General features: G+C 33.0%; 1 protein-coding gene across 1 annotated transcript; it reads left to right on the forward strand.

Moving 5' to 3' along the window:
* The first annotated feature begins 1,753 nt into the window (after positions 1 to 1,753).
* On the forward strand, positions 1,754 to 18,646 carry LOC149417982 (uncharacterized). Its single transcript, XM_089639270.1, has 6 exons — positions 1,754 to 1,923; positions 3,375 to 3,580; positions 8,860 to 8,995; positions 10,737 to 10,870; positions 17,035 to 17,233; positions 17,933 to 18,646. The coding sequence occupies exons 1-6, from the start codon at positions 1,866 to 1,868 to the stop codon at positions 18,133 to 18,135; spliced, it is 936 nt and encodes a 311-aa protein (XP_089495396.1). The 5' UTR covers positions 1,754 to 1,865; the 3' UTR covers positions 18,136 to 18,646.
* The last annotated feature ends 4,246 nt before the right edge of the window (positions 18,647 to 22,892 follow it).

Below are 22,892 nucleotides of genomic sequence, written 5' to 3' on the forward strand. Positions count from 1 at the left end.
TAAACAATGATTGACGTCCCAATCAGTAGCAAGTCCTGACTTTAATTAATAAACAATTAATACTTAGTTTATCCATTGCACTAGTATTTTCACATATTTATACATGCACAAGTTCTAGTTTAAGCACTAGTTTATGAATGCAATTAAAGTCCCCGGATTAGCTGAGGCACTAAATTGAACAGTTCTAGTAACCGAGACAAATCATATGTCAGGCGGTGGTTAATGAAATAAATTTGTCTCAGAGTCACACTGGCAGGACGGATTCGAAGCACACAACATTAATTCATTGATACGGTTGGTGGCCATTGAAAGTCTATGCAATCTGCAGCAGGAACCTATTTACAAAACAAGGCATTTGATTCTGTATGTACATCTAGTTGTGGAAATAAATAACAAATACACGTGAAACATTCTTTCTCGGTCGTAAATTGTGGAACGATACACAAGTTACCGTTTTCTGTTTTGATTTTAGTTTATCGGCGTGATCAAAATCCTCAAATTTTTTTCTTTATTTTAGTCACCTGTATAATGTTAATCACTTTTTTTTCTTTACATTAGCTCCACACATTAGGCCTATGTCATCTTTGGGGATGCTGCGTGAAGGGTCTTTTTAGGAAATAAAGGATGGGAAGTTCTGAGAAGGATAAAGGTACGAGGGGTGGGTAGGAATCTGGGGGTCAGTGAGTTCAGAAATGACGGACGTATGAATCCATTCCTCCCGAGAGAGTCCTGTTGGAGAGGTCAAAAGGTCTCCCTTAACCAGTCTCCTGATTTGACCTACCAAAGAGTTGGTGAACAAACGCTAAGACCCGGATAAAACTCACCCCATGAACCCGGGCACCACTGCAAAGTCACCAGTCTAGCGAACCAATGGGGTGATCTATGACCTGCGATCTGTGTTGGTTTTCCAATAAATGGTTCCCGGGGAGGCGGTTCCCATACCCGCCTCGCTGTTTTACATACAAATACGGTCTGCTTAATTTTTTTTTCAAAGGATAAACCTAAAACTAAAACAACTGATAAAAAATGTATAAAATGTAATCATTCGATTTAAAAATAAAAGTTCACAAAAAAACACTATAATTTGTTTTCAAAAAATTGATTGAAAATTTTTCCAATCATCTGTAGAAATTTTTTCGAAAAACTATTACTAAACGAACGTATTAAGCCGTTGTTTTCTGTTGAATCTACAAAGAAAGATGACGTTTAAAATTACGGAGACAAGCAACGATTACCAAAGAATTTTCAACAGAACGTCATATCGAGATATTTCACAAAAAATTGCATAACTAATTCATTTCAAACCTTCACAAAAATATTCAAGACTTATGACAACCCGTTTTCAAAATAACCTCAACATAAGACCGTAAAAAGACTAACCCACTTTTTTCCATAGCGTTCGTTTTCTGAAGCATTAAAGCTTTAATTCTTCAATATCTCATGTGTACATAATATATATCATACGTCGTGCCTGCTTATAATTTACAATTTAAACCGATTGAGGACTACCGATAGTAGTACTCATCGCGAACACGCCTAGGTCAAACACGGACAACGCAAACGCAGAGAGGAAAAAATAACTTTGTAGGTTCCTATATGACAGTACACATGTAGACTGGTTATTCGTAGAAGTATAGTAGTACTGTCCTGCCTCTACGATATATCGTAGCTCGTAGCGGCTTGTATAAGGGTGGAAACTGTTGGCAAATTCAAACGCAATACGCAACCAACTATCGTAGCAGGTAGTCTAGGGTCTCATAAACTTTCGTGTTTTTTGTTTGAAACAATTATTATGTTAATAAAGAAGTTCTAAACATTTTCTCATGCAGTGGATAACTTTTTATATGAAATAGTGGCATAACATAATGAAGTTTGAAAGTGTAGTGCTTTTCTTTGTTTTTTCAGTGTGTTTTGAAATTAAAGGTGAATTTTCCGCATGCCCTTAATTACAATGCTTCAACAAACTTTTTCGTTTATTATAAACATGCATACTCAGGCAAAGACCTGAGTAAACGTTCTGTTTTGTATTTTAATTATATTGATTTTAGATTACTTTTATACGAAGCTAGAAATTGTATATTTGTTCACATAAAAAAACTGTAATATTACGTACAGTTACTTTTTAATTAAATGGATTTTTTCTACTTGTGAAACATAACGATTGGCAATTACATTTAGATTCTCCGATAAAGTAACATGAACTTTTAATGCTTCTTAAGTTTTTGTATTTTTAGTAAAATGCCATTAGTGATTCACTGAGGATTCAAATATATTCTTTTTTTTTTGGTTTAACGCCCAGCCGGGCTTTTACATACATTTAAAAACAGAAGGTATCTAGTAAGCTATCAGAACAAAAAAAAATAAAACCGATGAATATAAAATAATATTAGTAAAACATGTAACAGTAATATAAAATATTATGAAAACTAGAATCTAGAACAATAACATATTTAAGACAAATCACTAAAACTATTTTACTAACGCTATTTTATTTTGTAGGATTCAAAAAAAGTGCTGGTATAGATTACGCTTAATTCTATAAATAGAGTCAATAAATATATCAATAGTACCCCTATACTTGTTGCCCAGATGATGCATCTTATTGGTCAGTGAGAAAAATCTCAATCCAAAAATAAATTACTGAAGTTGAAGGTTTTATTTTTGAAATCGACACTTTGTTGTATTATCCCTTTACAATGATATATTGAAACATTTTAAAACTTTAAAAAGATGGAAAAAGGTTTTAAAATTTATATCAATATATCGCTGTATTTTTATTTTGTAAAACATGAGAGTTTATGAATGCCTTATAAAGGAATAGTTCAATTAATTAAAAGAAATAAAACTATTGTTTCAAGTGTTGTTCATAGCTATGCAAAATCAAAAAAAGAATTTTCCTAGTATTACTAAACCGTTTGTTGCAGTTCATAAAAATGTTGGTTTTTGGAATTACATGTTTCAAAAAGTTCTTCATAAACATTACCATGCACTTTTATTTATCGTAATTTTAAATTTAAAACCCTTTATAACTGTCCCACTTATAAAACTAATTGTGATAATATTAAAAAAATATTCCCGTCTATCTTTAAAAAAGTTTTATCTTTAATAGCCACGCTTACTTCCAGGTTTCATATATTTTTAAAATTCATTAAATTACTGTCCACCATCAGGAAAAATGTCTTGAAAACATCTAACAAGTAAACTGGCACCATTTGCCCTGATGACGGACACTGCAAGTCAACCCAAAACATTGATTAAAAAAGCGCAAAATAACACACCAAAAGACAAATATTTTTATCCATGAAAAACTTTAATTTATTTCTCATCGACTTATAATCGGTGTAATTTATCAATTAATAGTAATGTGTTTTTAGGTCTCCTCGGAGTGAAGAACACGTTCCAGATCACTCCTTCCGTGGTCCGGCGAGGCGAGCACGCGGTGCTCAGCTGTTTCTACGAGCTGCAGGGCGCGCCGCTCTACACCGTCAAGTGGTATCGCGGCCAGCACGAGATCTACAGATATTCCCCGCAAGAGGTTCCCAAGACGAAGGACTTCCCCTTACAAGGGATACATATTGACGTAATACAATTGTATTTATTTTTAGTTATCAAAATTTTGTAGACCAAAGGAAGTGCAGATACAGAAATACTGATAAGATAAGTAAGTCAATATTGTTCATTTATTACTCAACAGTGTTTTGAAGACTGAGGTACAGGCGCCATTCAAATCAAAAGGATTCTCAATACCAGGGATACCAGTTGATGTAAGAACATATTATTTTTGTATTGTACCACATATTGTAGACCAACGGATCCGCAGATAAACCTAAGTTAAAAGGCTTTCTGGTTTAAGGGGCCCGACACGCTCAAGTCGGAAAAACTTTCCTATAACCAGGAACGCATGTTGATGTAAGACAGTGTTATCACTAACACGATCTGCAGTTTTGCCCTGCTGGATGTACTAATATCAAAGGACCTGCCAATACCAAGGATACACGTTGATGATGTAAGACAATGCTATTATTTTTTGATACTACATTTTGTAGGTCGAATGATCTAAAGTTACGCTTTTGATCCGCTTGATATGCCGAAGTTAAGGGACTACAAGCTGAAAACCGGGATTTATATAAATATATGGATGAAGAAACCAGTTTTAAGACGAGGCAATACCTAAAAATATAGCCAGAATCTTAAAAACGTAAGTGAAGCACAAAAACTGTGCGGCCCCGGTATATTGGACAGACCTTCAGTTGAATTTATCCTATGAAATCTAGAAAATAAAGTGGGAATCTTAACGAAATAAGTAATGAAGTCGTGTAAAAACAATATTCTGCGCAGGGCCCGGTGTAATGGACAGACCTATGGTCGACTTTGCCCTAGCAGATCTAGAAAATCGATCTTTCCTTGGGGTTTATATAAATTATTTCTGTTGAACATATAATTAAACTCTCAAATGTTTCTAGATGGATCCTTTGGGACGTTTCTAATTCATCACCTTAACAAATAAAATTTTGTGCTTACCGTTAATTTTATAGTTGAAAAACGTTTTATAAAATTATTAAAAGTCTTACATAAAATATTACAATAGTAAGGTGATATTTTTATTAATCCTAATTATAAATTACTTACATCCATAAGGTTTTTCATAATACGTTCATCAGACATAATTAAAATGTGAGCGTCGAGCAAACTCCCGTTATAGTCGAATGTCGCCATAAGAAAAGATGCCTTGCACAAATGGATAAAAACAGAATCGGGAACGTTCGAGTGATGTCGTAATCTACGTTTTCTTTCAAATCAATATTTTTTAAGATTTATATGCGTGCGCTCGATCAAGATTTATCCTAAAATTTATTAACAAAGCATTTAGGAAGCTTATTAAATACGTGATAGTGACAGTTGTTTATTCTGCCCTTTTAAAACTTTAATTTGTATTTCAATTTTGTTTTCGGGAATAAATGAATGAATGCAAATCCTAGAAGTCAAAATTATTCCACTTCCCGACATCCAATCGAGCTGAAATGCATTCTATCAACTTTTGGTGGCAATCACGCAAATACATGCTGACATATATGCATTTCTTTGGAGTAGGATTACATTACAGCAGTTAATATACAGAATAAATATCGGTCCTACCCGATCGGCATTTGGCGAGGGTGCTAGAGATGTTGACTTCAGTTCCTGGGTAGGAAGGTTTAATACTCAGTCACACTAATTTTATTTTTTATGGTTTTAAAAGACATTTTCAAATAGATGCAGATATTCAAGTAAAAAAATAATTTGCTCATCGATTTTCTACATGATTATTTGGGACTAACGGATTATGGAAATATATACAGATGCAATTAAATTCTAAGAATTTTCTTAAAAATTTAAGCTAAAAACAACAAATATAAATCACCAAAGTTTTACTTGAAAGTTTACAACAAAATGCTTAAAGTAATAATATCGCGCGAACTTTCACGAGAAGTATTCTCTTCAGAATGCTCCCAGTAAAACAAACTGACGGCACGAACTGAGTTTCTTACTCGTGCAAAACTACTATACCTACTGTGTTTGCATTCCGAGGCAATTCTGGTACGAGCGTTATATATAAAGCCATCACATTTCATGAAATACAACTTTGGAGCTAGTACCTACGTGACCCGGCGACTACAGTCGGATGGTTCAAATAATGCTGTTTGTCGAGGAAAACAAATTTGACAGACGAATTGCATATTTTATGGATTACTTTGGTTGTTTGGAATCCGTTTCGTCGACGTTTGAAGTGAATCGAATTATTTTCGAATTGAGTTTTTTAATAAAGGGTATTCAATTTACCCGATTTACATATTTTATTAAGTGTTAACAGAAAAATAGAAGGCTAAATAGAAAGTCATCTATATTATTGTATGCTACCATCAAAATAAATGTTTGTCATTGCATTTTATCACGTTTATACCTACTCGTATTATCATATATTTATTCATTTTAAATGCCTTGATGGGTTTTTGTATGACTTTGTATTTTAAATTAACAATGAGTCAACACGAGTTAAGATGACACATAAACAGAATAATTTTTTTTTAAATAAGCTTGAATGCATGGTAGATATAAAGTTGCATTTAAGTGAAAGAAGAAAAAAATAGAATCCAGTTTTTAAAATGTAGATGGCTTAAAATAATCATATAAGTTCATAATACATAACTTACAATTGAACAATACGAAAAATATAAAAATGTATGCAATTGCCTCTATGCGATGCGCCCATATCTCTTAAATACTGGTAAACTTATATTGAATATTGTCGATATTTGAGGTGAATTTGTTTCCAAGTGCATGAAGGCGAAAAATAGGTGCTTGTATGTGGTAGTTTCTCCCGGAATTATTGTTGGAGAAAAATATATTTTACCTGGTTCCTCGATTTTGTAATAATGTCGGTGAAGTGCAGGAGTTCATAATAGTCTAGTTCAAAGTGAATAATTTTAAACAAAAAAGTTGAGTCTTTTAGATATCTTTAATTTTCTGGGGAATAAATTTTAAGGGTATTTAGTAAGAATGTGTAGTTTATGTCTTGAATAGGTACGTGCACTGTAAAGATAATGAATCGTTAAAAAAATGGACTGTACGTGTTCCATATTTCTTACAAGAATTTGATGATATGGGGACCACACTATTGAATTGTATTCTAACAAGCTGCGATTGTTCGAAAGTCATAAAAAATATAGATTTTTTATGAATTTCAATCGACATGAAGATCTATGTTTCCAATGAATCAAAGTCTTTGATAGTTCTGACTATAAATTTATATATAAGTTGGCTTTTTGTTTGACAAGCCTTTTGGTTTGACAAGCCTTTTTGTTTGACAAGCCCCCAAAGGGCACACAAACTCCAACGGCTCGGAGGGCTTTGAAGCAGAGAATGGACGGTTATCTCGAGAGTATTTCCTCCTGGGGTAAAAATAATCTCGTCGAATTTAATGTTTCAAAGACCCAATCCTGTCTGATTACGTCTAAAAGGGATCCAAATGATAATCTAGTCTCCTTCAACGGAAGCAATCTTCCGAACAGGCTTTCCATTGATATGCTTGGTACGGGGGCTCCATCGAAGCCAGAGTAAAGTTGGCCTCTCAGAAGCTGGGCGTACTGTACAGGGCCCGCAGATACTTTAATAATACACAACTGCTGACCATGTACAAATCGCAAGTGCGCCCTACTGTCGAATTTGGCAGCCATCTCTGGTCCGGAGTCCCTAAATACCTGAAAAAAACCCTTGACTCTGTGCAGAAACGTTCGGTCCGTTTGATAGATTCCCCAATCTTAACAGACGGACTGCAATCTTTAGAGCACAGGCGTCAGGTAGGTATGCTGTCCTTGTTCTATCGGTATTACAATGGAAGATGCTCTGAGGAACTAGCGTCATTGATCCCTTCGGCACCGGTGCGTAGTTGGAATACACGCCAAACGCGCGCCCAACATTTGTACACAGTTGACACTTGTCACATGAGAACGGGTCGCTTCTACGATTCGTTCTTAAGTTCAACAGCTCGGCTGTGGAACGAACTGCCGGCCTCTGTGTTTCCTCCCTCCTACAACATGGGACTCTTCAAGACCCATGTTCACTCCTTCCTCTCCACAAAAATACCCTCTACACAGCATCCCCAAAGATGAAATAGGCCCTGAGGGAAATTATTTTCTTCAGGGCCTCCTGTGTGGAGTAAATTTAAAAAAAAAAAATATAAATATATAAAATGTTTTTTTAATTGACACTGACAAGGCATTGAAACATTGAATCACCACACTGGGCAACTGCTTGTTTCATGGTAACCAAAACATTATAGTTATTTTGAATTAAGGGTTAACAATATAAATTAAGGTTTTGGGTCTTGCTAAAGACCCTATACAACTGATTACCAACCCTTAATGTAGAGTAAATGGTTGTTTCTTAGCTGCATGAAATCTTAATCACGGCCATTAGTAAGGAGGTAAAAGTATAAACATTTGTGATACATGTTGTTTTTAATTAACGTTGTAATTTCTTCACAAAAACACTGTCCAAAACTAAAGGGGTAAAATATTATCCATTAAAGTCAGTAAAATGTTTTTCCAAGTTTTATATAGTATTGAGAGAAATATTTTAACGTGCTGCAAGTAAACCTTAAATGTAAATAAAACTACAAATTCCGTTACTAGTGAGGAATATTTGTATTAATAAACGATATGTTAGCTGCTTATGTGATGAGAATATTAAAACGTAAAGTATTAATTTACACATTGCCACAGTAATTATTTTAAAACCAGAGGAATTTAATCAAGAATCACACATACACACATATATTCATACACATATATATAGAAGAAAAATAACTTGAATTTATATAAACACACATACATACATAAACACATACTTACATACGCATGTATATGTATTTGTATACACACACACATCTACATACACTCATATACACTCATATATACACACATATACATATGTATTTAAATATACATACACACATAGTTACATATACATATTCACACACACAGGGCGTTAAGGAACGCACCAGACCCTAGTGTCTTCATGCCTTTGTAAGATTTGTTGTATGTCATTAAAAAAAATTATTGGGTGCCAAACATATCTCGAAGACCCCTAATTTCGATTGGTTTTTCAAAATTTTGTTGTACATAGCGTAATTGTTTATATTAAATAAAATGAACTGATTTTTTATAGGATTGGTGAAAACAGTAATGAAATATTAAAAAAATGTAGGTACAAACTAGATTGAAATGTAGATAGTTCTTATGGCTTATCATAAAAAGCATTTTTTTTAACAACCCAATAATGAAATGCTGCTCAACTCAATAATGAAATTTAAATTTGTAGATGTCACTATCCAACGAGACCCAAGTAATGCTGCGGAAGCTGGAGTTTAATATGGCAGGAAACTACAGCTGTGAAGTTTCTGCAGATGCCCCATCATTCGCTACCTCCTCTGTGACCGGTCACCTGGATGTCTTTGGTAAGCGCAATTGGAGTTGATTTTGCACAAAATCGGCGCTTTACAAATAATACAAATATCATTATTTGTGTTGATCAAAACAACTGTGTTGATAACGCAATATACAACATAATTAATTTTATCCGTTTCAACTAGGTGGCGGCGCAACTGTACAGACAGGGGCGCAATTGTGAAGTGTCGCATTAAAAAAATTAACTATCTTACTACTTAAATATGTAAATAGTACTATAACAATCTGCTAACGTCAGTGGCTAAGTTGGCATCCCGATTGGGTCCCAACCAGCTGGTGATTTCAATTCCTCGGCTGGATAAGTTCTTCAACACGACATAAACAACATTTTTAGTTAGGAGTTATTAAAATATTTTGAGGTTATTTCTTACCCGGAAATATTTGTCTATCTTTTAAAAAAACGTAAGATTTAAATATTTCAGAACATAGCTATAGGTACTCGTAGATTGTACATTACCAAAAATCTTGTGTTAAATAAATATCACGCCGTTTCTCGACAGGAGTAGTCAGAGGACCACCAAACAACTCAATCTCGGCACATTCTCCTTCTTTCATTCACATTCAAACACCTTCTTATGAAAACCCTTATATGTTATTCTGACTCATTTATTATGTACCTACTCTTGCAATATTATCAGCTCTACTTTATTCCAACTGAATAGAATAACTCCATGTACTTACCACCTATTTATTAATTGAAATTTAATAAAATTATTTTCATTTTACCACATCCATATTCTAAATATTATTAACATTTACTGTGTATCTAATTTAGTAACTGCTATGTTTTCTATTTCGTTATCTATACTTTTGTTATCATGCTATATGAATTTCTTTCCTTTTTTCACCTTATGTTTACTGTTATGGCAATATTCCCCAATCAAATACGAGAAACGTTTTTCTCTATTGATTTGGGTAGTTACGTTAAAAAGAAAATATTTTATTGTAATTTGTTTTAGAACCATATGTTTTTCTTCTGTAAATCTGTCATATGCATGTAATTCAAATAAAAAAACGACGCGACTCAGGTATTTGGTTCATTTGGTTGTGCCTTGTCTTCTTTGGGCGTCCCCGATGTCTTCTACCGTTCACATTAGGATCATATATTTTCCTTTCCTTCTTTAGTAGTTCATTCGCTCTTCACACCCAAACCATCTTAGCGTCGCTTTCTAAAACTTACTTACGAGTATTACGCTTAATTCAGCCTTGCATTCCTTGCAAACTAGAAGATCTGATGATTGATGATATATTTTCATAAGGTTGATATTTCTGAAGGGTCTAATCCACTCATCTACGAGTTTTCACAAAAAATTGACGTAGACGTCAGTGTTTACTTAATCCCTAACACCCACGTTTATAATTTCACCAACTGACGTGTACCCAGCATTGCTCGGGCTTGTGAATGGTTTGGAGTAAAGTTTTGAGATTGTGAATTCTAGTATATCGTGTATAGTGAAATTGGTCCAGTAGCTTTGGAGTCTGTAGGACTTACACATGCATTTTATTTATATAGATTTGTGAAATTACTTTCGACAAAAAGTGAAGTAATATTTACTTTTTGTACAGATTTTCGAACCACTATTTGTGATATAGACCTGACAGTAAAACGTAGAAAACAGTTTGAGCACCATTACATTTCTTCTTTATTTAGGTTTAACATATTCATCATCAGTGAGAATAACCTATATGTTTAAATACATAGTAAAAGGAACCTTTTTTATGATTTTGCAGCTCCACCTGAATCAGGCCCCGTGATTTACGTGGACCGCCCTCATTACGGTCCTGGCGATGTCATGAAGGCTAACTGTTCCGCGGCTCCCTCCCGCCCCGCCCTAAATCTCACCATCCTGGTCAACAACCAGCTTGTAAGTACAAAGCCTTAACATGGGTATATACAATGTGTAGAAACCATAGATAATAGACAAAAGTGAGGATCTGCCATGGACGGGTGCCGACTCTTGCCGTGCTTCGACCAAACTGCAAAAGCCATCGATAGTGCGTGAAGTTTGATGTGTACTCTATGTGTGTACCTAGATTTTACGTCATGGTCGTGCTGCTGTATATGCTGCTTCATACTAGTAATAGTTCCTAAACAATTTCTCTTCTTTCTATAATCTATGGTGAAAACAGTTTAAAACATACAAGGACAACTCTAAAAATAAGCTTGCCTTACATCCTTGGGAGTGTAATTGAGAGGCGCACAGAATTAACGTATTCTCGTTCGGACATGCACGCCTATGAAACTAGGCTTTACTCTGTTTACTCTTGTATCGCGCAGTTGTTAGATTAATATTGAATATTTTGATAATACATTTTAAAAGCAAAGCTATTAACATCTCGTTTTCATCAGTCCATTTTAACCGGGCAAATTCATGAGTTTGAAGGAGCCTGTAGTAACTTGATTATTGACATCTATTTATAGCATTCTACGCTATTTTCCTTTTCCACAAATACGATTTAGCCTGATATAATTTACCGTGATTTTCTTTTTTTATGAAAATACCTTAAGGCCCCTAAGTAAGCTTTGAAATGGAGATATATAAATGCGAATGTTAGAGGGAGCGCGCTAATATAAAAAAACGATAATAATTAAGGGAAAATGGTGAAAAAATTTAATAAAACACGACTCGCTTGAACTACAGCAAAAATCTTTCGAAAAATATTTTAGTTGCATTTAAAGATATACTGTGATTTTTTCATGCCTATAACATATAAAATAACAGAACAAAACATATCATCAAAAATATTCGGAGCTTATTTTGAGATTTTTTATGGAGGGAATTTCATTTAATTAACATGACCGCATAAATGTATGTATGTAAAATCACAAAGCCTGAGAATATGGAATATACCCAAAATAATTGCTCATAATTCTGAATGTATTCATAGAAAAATTGAAAATATTTGCCACTGTGAAACAATTGACTTTACTAACGAATATACTTATCTGGGACTAATAGTAGACAATAAATTTAAATGGGATAAACAAGTGGCTAAAATCTGTAACCAGCTCCGATCTTTTGCAAGTAATTTTTATAAACTGAAATTTGTTTTGCCTCATTGTACTCTTAAAATAATTTATTTTTCTATGGTCGAATCCATACTCAGATATGGCATACGAACTTGGGGGCACTCAAGCAATATTTATATTAAATATATACAAAACTTACAAATTGCTATAATAAAAAAAATTGTACCACCGAATATCTACAGACAAAGAAGTAATCTAAAACTACTGTATGGTTCTGAGGGCCTACTTCCAATAAAGGGTCTTCTTTGGTACATTATTATAATGGATAATGAGGGAGATAGCAAATATAAAAAGCAACCGGTGCATAATCACACAACAAGATTCACTGAAAATAAGGGCCTCATTATTCCAAGAGTAACAAATAAGTATGGAAGCCGAACGCTTAAATATTTAATACCAGAGATTTTCAATAAATTTAATAATTCTTTTAAACCTCAGAATAATGAGAGACCCTGCCCCAAAAACACTAAGCGTTGGCTAATAAGCGACGAATCAATGTATCTCTGAACTTTATTATTGATGTATTCCTGAACATCTCAACGTACCTGCCTAAATAATTTGTATATAGGTAGGTACTTTGATATAAAAAATGTTTATATATATTATTTGTAGAACCTACAGACAAGCCGTCATGTGTGACAGCTTTGTGGGACTGCATAAAACTTATATGTTTAAAAATTTATAATGAATAAAAAAAAAAAAAAAAAAAAAACAAATGTAAAGATATTATCTTCAAAATATAACTTGATTTTGGGAAATTAAAAACTTAAAGAGTTAAAAAGAGAAACTCGTTAAAAATTGGTAGAAATTGGGAATGCGGAGGATTAACTTGAATAAAATGAAGTCCTTACCTTGAGGTGATTTTGCACAAAAAAGGCGTTATACAAATCATCCAAATATTATTATTATTACCTGTAAGATAAATTTTAATCGCTTGTAGATCATAATTAATTATCTGAAAAAATATTGTCTCCATAAATCACGTATTTTTGAACGATTTTCCATCGGAAAACATCGGTGCATAGGCGTATGAAGGGCTAGGATAGATGAACATTGTATTTTGGTACTTTGCAAATATGGAAAATAGCCGCGACGCGACGCCCGAAGCGACTCTATTGCCCCCGGTCAAAGCCCCGTCTGAAGATGTCGTTTTTTTGCAATATGTTTCCCATAATACAATTTATTATAATATGTTTTTGCACTAACCATAGATTCCATTATCATAGGCAACGTTCAATAATGCAATTTTCTTGGCAGCCTGCAGTAAATTGTATTAGGCTCCCCTTTGAAATATATCAGTTTTGGTCCCAGAGGAAGTTTGTGAGGGAATATTGACGTTGTAGAAGTTAATAGTACGATTCTAAAATAAAAATAAGATACCGATACATCAATTCACCCAGTCTATTACTCTAAAAAAATGGTTTCAGAAAAACTTTCATTCAATACACACTTTAGTTGTTTATTTATTTCAGGTACAAGTACATTTACATACATACTTACTAAAAAACGAGGTAAAAATTTAATTCAATTAATAAACGACTGTGAAAACCTTATTAACTGAAACGTAAAATAGATACTGACCTAAAATAGTTCATGGAAACATGCTTATCTAGAAAAAGAGGGTTGTCTATCTGTTGTTCAAACTTGAAATAATAATAATTTCTTATCTAATTCAGAAATTTCCTAAGGTATTTTGAATGTTTTATTATATATTTATTCATTATGAAGATGCCTTGAAACTTCTGGCAATATGCAAAGCTTACGATGATAGTCACAGGCTGATGTACAGTGCTAAAAAGTCACCTCTGCTGATATTTAAAGCAAATACTGGTCCCACTGTCATTCCACCCATACCTACGTCTCGGCGGGGCCAACCTGAAAATTTGCAGCGAAATCAAATATTTGGGGCATGTCATCACCGATGACCTAAATGATAAAAATGACATAGTACGCCAAAGAAGAGTACTGAGTGTGCGAGTTAACATGCTTGCCAGAAGATTCAACAAGTGCAGTCCTCCGGTGAAGAAGCAACTTTTCCAAACATACTGTATGAGTTTCTACACTAGCGAGCTATGCACGACATACACACAAAGCGTCATGAACACACTCCAAGTACAGTACAACCACACATACAGAGCCCTATTTGTCCTTCCCTGGCGATGCAGCGCCTCACAGATGTTCACCGAAGGAAGGTTGCATGGGTTCGCTGCTTTCATGCGCCACAGAATAGCCGGGACGAGTCAGCGGACCAGAGATCGGACAACACTCTTGTCCAGGCTGTTGCCCAGTGGCAGGGAGCGCCTCTACACAAGAGATGGAGAATTTCATTCAAGCCACAATAAAGTCCTAATGTGTTCATCAATTTATTCATTTTTTATTTGTTTATTTATTTATTTCTATATTGATTTTTTTATGTTTTAACTTAAATGTAAACTTTTATGGCAGGCAGAGCATTGCACACACCGCTCTGTCCAGCTCAAATAAACATTATTATTATTATCATAAAAATTCAATTTTAGAAAGTAGATAAAATTACATTTAAGATTTTTGTATTTGAAATATACATTAATGTTTACAAATTGCAATATTTTAGTTTTAAAAAAGAATATCACAAACATTTTTAATTAAATTAAAAATTTTAGAGAATTGAAAATTCCAAAAACCCAATCTTTTTATTCAATGAATTTGCAAGAAAATTGTCACTACACTTTTTGTCTCGTCCACACAATTTATAATTATTAAAAAAATATAATAATAATACCCAGAGAATAACCAAAAACATCAGACATTTGGATTCATTTTGGCACAAAAGGTAGATTTTTTTTCACTAACCCCACATAGGCCCTAAGGAAAATAAGGCTTATGTCACCTTTGGAGATGCTGTGTGGACGGTTTTTTTAAAGAAAGGAAGTTCTAGGAAGGAAAAAAGGAGGGGTAGTTAGGAATTTTGGGGTCAGTGTGTCCATGTCTGACGGACGTATGAATCCATTCCTCCAACTGGAGTGAAAGGCGATGGGTCGAGATAGACCAGCTTAATTATGATAGTTGAATTACGTATATATGCATAAGGCATTTATTTATTATGTATACAATTCTCACAATATCGCCATCTCCGTCTTTTGGAATTCTAACTCTAACTCTGTAACTACCTTCTATCTACCTAACAAGTATTTTTATTTTCTTATTTTTTCTCTAATTCTTCTGTCTTGTAAAGTTTAGTAACTATGAAATTGGCAATATGTTATTTAACGAAATTTATTATTTTTCTGTTTTGTATATATTTGTTAACATCTTATTATGTTATTTAAGTTAATAATCTAGGTTTATTATTATTAGTTAACTAGTAAGTCTTGTATATGCTTCAAATTTTATATATTTTTTAAACAATGTTGGATTGAATCATGTGAGTAAACAGTTTTGTCCGTAAAAAACTCAATTATTTTAAGAATGGCATGCAAATACAATATTGGGTTAAATCATTGGTACGATATTGTAAACTAAAACTTTCACGTAGAATAAAACGAGCGTCGCATTTAACCTTGATATTGTAAACCATATGTTGCGCGCAGCTTGTTATAATAAAATAATTAAATTAACGCCATCTATCAACATGTAGATTATAATGAGCGTCGCGTTTAACCTAAAGCTGTTAATGAATGGTATAATCGAGTTTATAAACGGTATTGACATTGTTGTGGTGAAATATATTTTTAGTTCGTATGAATCTATTAGAAACGAGAACTGTAATCAATAGCAGTAATGCAGGGCCGCCAATGAGGGAATTAGTTATTTTAAAAACTTCTAATCTTTTTTTGGCCAGCTTTGTATTTTAGATTTTTCACTATGCAGTTTCAATAAGAATATAAAGCTTGTACTTTATTTGTCTTAAAATGTTGTGTTGTTTTTTCAATAGACGGTGCAGTGACCAAATAAGTGAGTTATACTTAATATGGCTCCAGACAAAAGAAGTACCGATATAAATAAAATAAAATGGATATATTACAAAAGTCTTTGGCAATTCCTATTTGAAACTGAATTTTTCATTGCTTTATTAGTTACAATATTTATAAGCACAAGAATTTTCATTTATAATCAAAAACTATCCCCAGATCATTAATGTCATTGTGTGAAATTGATTGAGCGTCATAAAATACCATATAATATTAATAATACGTCCAAATCCACTGAAATACTGACAATGTTAACAATGCTGGCCGATAGAGGCGCTTGTGTAGCATATTGACTTTGACATTCCTTTTAATGGCCGTAAATTGTTTCGGCGGTGTTTTGGGCTTTCTGATTTGCATTTTGATCAATATCGATAAATTGTCTCAAAAAGTAGGTTCTGCTTGAATAGTTTACGGATGTAATAATTACAAAAGATGAAAACATTTTCAGGATGCCAAAAAACGTTGACAGGTTAGTTGGTGAAATATAATACGAGTTCGTTATACTTGCAAATGTTCTTGATTACATAAAAAGTGAACACTACAAATAATAATAATAATTAGTATTTGTAGTGTTCACTTTTTATGTAATCATATCATTATTTTATAACACTTTACCATCAAAGACAAAGTTAATAGCCGCTTCAATATTTTTTCGGTGTTTATTGCTGGCTTGGGGAATAATTTACCGAGGCTTTTTCACCTTAGATCGCTATAATATACGATCCTGTATTCAATGGCTGTATTTTAACCGATTTTATACTTTGTCTTAGTGTTTCTATGCTGCTTAGTTTGCTTTTGTGGCTGCACATTTTTGCAGATATAGCCACTATAAATATTACAAAATTAGAAAATTCCTCTGTTGTCAAACTTAGAAAACTCCTATAGGATTTTCCGGCTCAAAAACTTCGTTCCGCGATTTATAGATGTCACTACTAGTACGGAAGCGTATTAGAAAATATAAATATTTCGTAAATATTTCATATAACTTGTCATCAAGAATATAAAAGAGTTTTGGCAATTTATTAATCGAAGTGACTTAATTTTTCAGATGTCAGGGGCAACAAAAATACTCAACAATTTGGAAGGCGGCTTCCAAAGGAGCATTTCGATGATTTCTCTTCCTCTTTCTCAACTCCACTTCAGGGGTGGGAAAATGGTGCTGAGATGTATCGCTCAACTACATCCAATCTACTTGGATAGTGCAACCCTTACTCTTCCATTGGCGTCGGACCCTAAATCAGAAAGAAGTACGTTTAACTAACCATTTATAATTGATACTATTTACTTTTACGAATATTTATGAATTTGATTTTTAGTTAAGTACTAATCAACAATGACCTAAATTCAAAGATAATAGTTGTGTTCAGTAGCGTGCACATATAGTAGGAATTAGGATAAACATCGAATTAATTATTATTAAAGAAACTTACCACTGACTTTATATTGATGGTAAGTTTTCGCCAACAACGGCTAAGCTGCTGGCTTTAGCCGATGTTTGGTTGGAATTACAACCACAACATATTTGCAAATAACCGTTTCATTAATGGATATCGCAAGTAAATTACTAGAAATAAAAAAATACGTAGTTCAATCAAATTTCAATGAAAGCCAACATAATATTATATTGAAAGGCACTGCCTTTTTCGACACTAATACATACGAGTCTTCTCTAGAATACGCATTCCGCACACATGTAGATTATTGGTGTAAAATAGTCCATATTTGAATATGACATTTTGCATAATTTCTGCTTTTGACTGACACTTAACTTTGATTTCTAGTAGGGTGGTGGTGGATGGGCTCTAGTTGTAAATAATTTTTTTTTTAAATATTAACATTCCACATTTCTTATTTTTTATCTATAATTGTAGCGTAGTGACGTTCCAAATGCACAAATATCTTTTTCTGCCAGCAAATAAATTTTGAATAACTTTTTTCTGTTTCAGTAATGAGCTTTTCGACAGGAACACTAATATCTGCGTCAGGGTATCAAATATTGGTATCGTTATTTTTCATTATATTTCTTTTAAACTCCGTGATGGGAATGGATTACGAAGAAATTGACGGGTTCTCCGATTACGACCAGTTATTCACCGGTGACTACATTAGCGACGCTACATCCGACCAAATTGTAGCTTCATTGATATAAAAAAATGTCCTTAAAGCAACGAAAAATACGTCATATAATGACAAAGAAGTTTTTTTTTTGTAACAAAATAACAATGTTTATTAACAATATGCATAATACATCGATCGAAGTGTAGACGTATTGAATTATAAGTTAATTTTTTAATTATTATTTTTTGGGTAAACTAATGTTTTAAAGACAAGATTTTTTATGCATAGCACAAAGGGTAACAATTATTTTACAAGCAATAATTTCATGGCGTCAACAATGGAAACAATGGCAATAACAAGGCGTCATGTATCTTTTATCAGGAGATTTTTCAATGTGGATGAGTGTTTCAGGCGAATAATTATTGCTTGTAAAATAAATTTTTAATGTTTATTCGTTATAATGATTTTTTGTTTTATTCATATACATATTCCAAAAGGCTTTTTATCGCAAATTACAAACATTTTAATTTTAAACGCCTAAGAAGCTTAACATCATATTTTCAAGTTCGTTTATTAGGTAAACTACATAATTGCTTATTCGTTGCATCAATGATTTTAAATGCAATTTAATCAATACTATACCATATACAACTTAAAAATTATAAATTTTTACGCTTCTTACGAAATAAATACACTGATAAAATGATTGAATTAATTACTCTACACTTACGTATTTACAAAATGAGATAGATATTTAAAAAATTGCGGGTATGGGTACCGCCGCCCGGGAACAATTTATAGGATAACTTAAACCCCTGCCATAGGTCACCCCATTGATAAGCTACGTTTGAGTACGTGACTTAGCAGGGGTGCCCGGGTTCATGGGGTAAGGTTTGTCTAGGTCTTGGCGGCGGATGCCCTACTGCGTGACTCATAACTGGACACATTGAACACCAGATTCCTATCCCCCCCATACCTATTTCCTTCGCAGAATTTTCTCTCCTTCCTTTCTCAAAAAGACCCTCCAGAAAGCATATTCAAAGATGACATAGACCCTGTGTGGAGTAAATTTAAAGAGAATAGCATTAGAGTCCCAAAGGCCCGGAGGTAATAAGACTATAAAAACCCAATAGGTTATGTTCCGAGACTAGAGGAAGCGGAGGAGCCAAAGAAGAGAAAGGTTTCGTTGGGATGTCACAGGCTACTCAGGCATTGGTCGAAGTATGTATAGTTCACAATAATATATATACTAGCTGACCCGGCAAACATTGTTCTGCCATATAAATTATTTCTAGGGAATATACGGTTGTTAAATAAAAAATAACTAATGTATTTTAAGTGTGTGGAGATGCGATCTGTATATCAGAAAGATGAATGGAGCACTGAAAACGACGACCGCCGATAAAAACAAAAAAACGCTAACCATTCATTTTCTTAATTCAATGTGTTTCATTAAAGTAACGGACATATTCATTGTTCGATCTTTTAAAAGTTAAATGAAAAGTGAAAAAAATCAATATATTTTTTATCATATAGTAGGAAAATGAAATAAAGAAAATCAATATTAATTTCGAAGAGCAATTGAGTGTACAATATTTTTTGTTAGTCCGTCTTTAGCTAACACTTCTGCCCACGCGAAAACATGCCAATTATAATTGTCCATGTAAAAAAAAATGGTGTGCCGAAATTTAAGCTAAAATACTGATTGAAAAAATAGAAAAAACAGGAGTAACCGGTCCAGCTATCAAATTAATTAAATCAAATCTATCAAACAGAAAACAATATGTTAGCATAGGAGATAATAACAGTCAGCTAGAGAGTATAAACTATGGAGTTCTGCAAGGATCTATACTGGGGCCCCTTCTATTCCAAATATATATAAATGACATCTGCCAGTTGAAACTACATGGTGAAGTATTTCTATTCGCAGATGACACTGCAATATTTTACTTCGAAAAAAACTTAGAAAATCTATTAGAACAATCTCAAGAGGATCGTAATATTCTAAAAAGTTGGCTAGTAAAAAATATATTAACAATAAATATTAATAAAAACGGCTACATGATCCTAAGCTCACCTAAAATAATAACACCGTCGCATAAACCTCTACAAATAAAAGAAAGGGACTTACTTATTCTAGACAGCGAAAAATACCTTGGCTTACATATTGATAAACATCTGACATTTAAACAACACGTAGAAAAATTAAAAGCAAAAATCATCCCACTAATTGGTGTATTTGGTAGAATTGCCCATCTCCTACCAACAGAGGTAAAGAGGGGCTTATACTTTAGTTTAATCTAGTCCCATCTAAATTATTTAATAGAAATATGGGGAAACACATACATTACATACCTAAATGATTTACAAACAATACAGAACAAAGTTATTAAAAAACTCTTCAATTATAACCCGGACACTCCCAAAAAAAACTGTATCAGGAAATGAAACTTTTGAAAATAAGAAAATTTTACGAATACAACATATGCCTCCTAATCTACAAAATCCAAAATGGACTTATACACACAAACACAACATTTAAACAAACGTCACAAGTACACGAACATTATACTAGGCAGCATAACAAATTGTACACAAATGCTGTAAGGACTGAAAGTGGCAAAAGAGGCATTGGCCACGAGGGTGTACAAATATACAATCTCCTTCCAGATAAACTTAAAACGGAGAGTATAAATGTATTAAAAAAAAACTTTTTAATCTTAAGTTATTAGAACAATATTAGAAAACTACTTATTTAATGATATTTAAGTTAAGAAAGTGAAATGTAAATTTCTTTTAACTTAATAAATAAATAAAAAAAAATAAGCAAAAAAAAATTATTTCGTTCAGCTCGTGCCTCTTGAGATTGAGATTTACGCAATTGCGACATGCTCACCCGCACCTTTTCGGTATCTTGTTGGATTTGTATGTCTGTTCTTTCTGCTCTACTATTTTGCATGTTTGTTGCTTTATTCGTTTGACGGCCCAAAATGGACCCCCTTGCGTCTTGCTGGTATCGTTCACTGTAATACACGCACACAAATAGATAAATTAAAATAAATCGTACAAAATTATGCACGCACTGCGTTGTGATACATAACAAATGCCAAATGAAATGTCAAAATGTCGCGACGCTTCTCGTGAATGACTTGCGCATGTGTGGATGAATGTTCGATGAAGCGAACGCAGCGCCATCCGTTATTCAACAACGTAAACAATTTATTTCTGTTTGAAATATGAAAGACGGTTAAATTTTCAAATACTAAAATCATGATTAAAATGGTAGGGGGTAGGAAGGTGAAAATTTGAGGTTATAGATATTTTTTGAAACAAAATAATAAAAAAATACAAAAAATATTATTATTGTATGATAGGGACACCCTAATCAACAATTAACCGTATGAAATATACGTTACAACCTATTCTCATACCTAACAATTATACATAAAAAAATTCATTAAAATCGTTCAAGCCGTTTCGGAGGAGTGCGACCACAAACACGAGATTTTTATATATTTAAAAGATATGTATATGTAAATATTAATTTTTTATTATTTATAAAAATTTACAAGGTAACCTCATATTATAGTATTTAAGATTATAAATAAAACATATTTTCCTTTACAAGAGCGTAACCACTAGTGTGTAACGTGAAAATAAAATTAAAACTTAACCAGCATAATTGAAAACAAAAAATTAGTTATAGGTACAAAGTATAAAGTCGAGTGAAAAAGAAGAAAAAAACTATTATAATAATACAAAGATAATCTGAAACTAATATAGGATAAATTATTTAAGGTATGTACATAATATTGTGTATTTTATTTATAAATTTATTATAAGTAAATTTATAATAATCCAGCTCTAATCTCAACTTTGTTGCTAGTTGATTAAACTACATCAATCCAGTGTATGTGTTGTGCAAAACTGGTATGCATTAATGGAGTACATAAGACTCATTGTGTTTTGTTTACTGCTATCAACATGCACCATGGCATATTGCGACTTGTTTGAAATACCTTTGTGTATTTGAAGTAGCGCATGTTTGGTTCTCCGATTTTCGTATATTTTGCATGAGAGTAGGTACCGCACAAGCACTCTTGAGATGATTTTGCATAAAAAAAGCGCTATAAAAATTATCGAAATATAATTATTATTATAACTAAGAGTCGTAACTGCTTTCAACCATTTGGAGCCAGTGAGACAATGGCACCCCCAATAATTGGGATAAGTTGTGAGACTGAAGTCGCTGAAGGTAGTGGGAGTGAATTCAGTGAATGGATATAGGGAAGAGAAAGGTGGCGAAAGTACCTGGTTAGTCAGATTTAGTAACCAAACACAGCTAAATTTATTTCAAGAAATGTTTCGATGCTGAGTAGTGGTCTCACCAGGGATATACTGAAAGAATCTTCCACATTAGAACTTGCCACAAATAGGTACATTATATTATTTGAAATGAGTAAATTGTGAAATAACACGATAAATAATAATAATAAAATTAATTTGCGAATGTCTTTCTGAAAGTCTGAAACCGCAACCTCCGGATTCGTAGCCAATAATCAAAACCACTCATCCTAGGAGGCCATCAAATATTAATAGCGTTGTAAATAATAAAAATTTTAGAAATAATAATTGTTATACAAATCAAATTGATGATTTACGTAGAAAATTTTTGGCTTTTCCGAAAACTATAGAACATATTATATCGGGATGTTCTATATTAGCGCCGTCCGAGTATACATATAGGCATAATCAAGTTTTAAAAATAATTCACCAAAGTTTGGTTACTAAACATAACTTGATTGACTGCCTTAATATCAAGTTATGCCATAGTATATTATGAATACG

Source organism: Hesperophylax consimilis, chromosome 14 (assembly GCF_061612785.1).
Source record: "Hesperophylax consimilis isolate HC1 chromosome 14, BYU_Hcon_1.0, whole genome shotgun sequence".
Lineage (NCBI taxonomy): Eukaryota > Metazoa > Arthropoda > Insecta > Trichoptera > Limnephilidae > Hesperophylax > Hesperophylax consimilis.

Coding starts and splice junctions, on each gene's coding strand:
- LOC149417982 (XM_089639270.1), top strand. CDS start 1,866: ATGAAGTTTGAAAGTGTAGTGCTTTTCTTTGTTTTTTCAGTGTGTTTT. Junction 3,581..8,859: donor TACAAGGGATACATATTGAC/GTAATACAATTG, acceptor TTAAATTTGTAG/ATGTCACTATCCAACGAGAC. Junction 10,871..17,034: donor TCCTGGTCAACAACCAGCTT/GTAAGTACAAAG, acceptor TTAATTTTTCAG/ATGTCAGGGGCAACAAAAAT.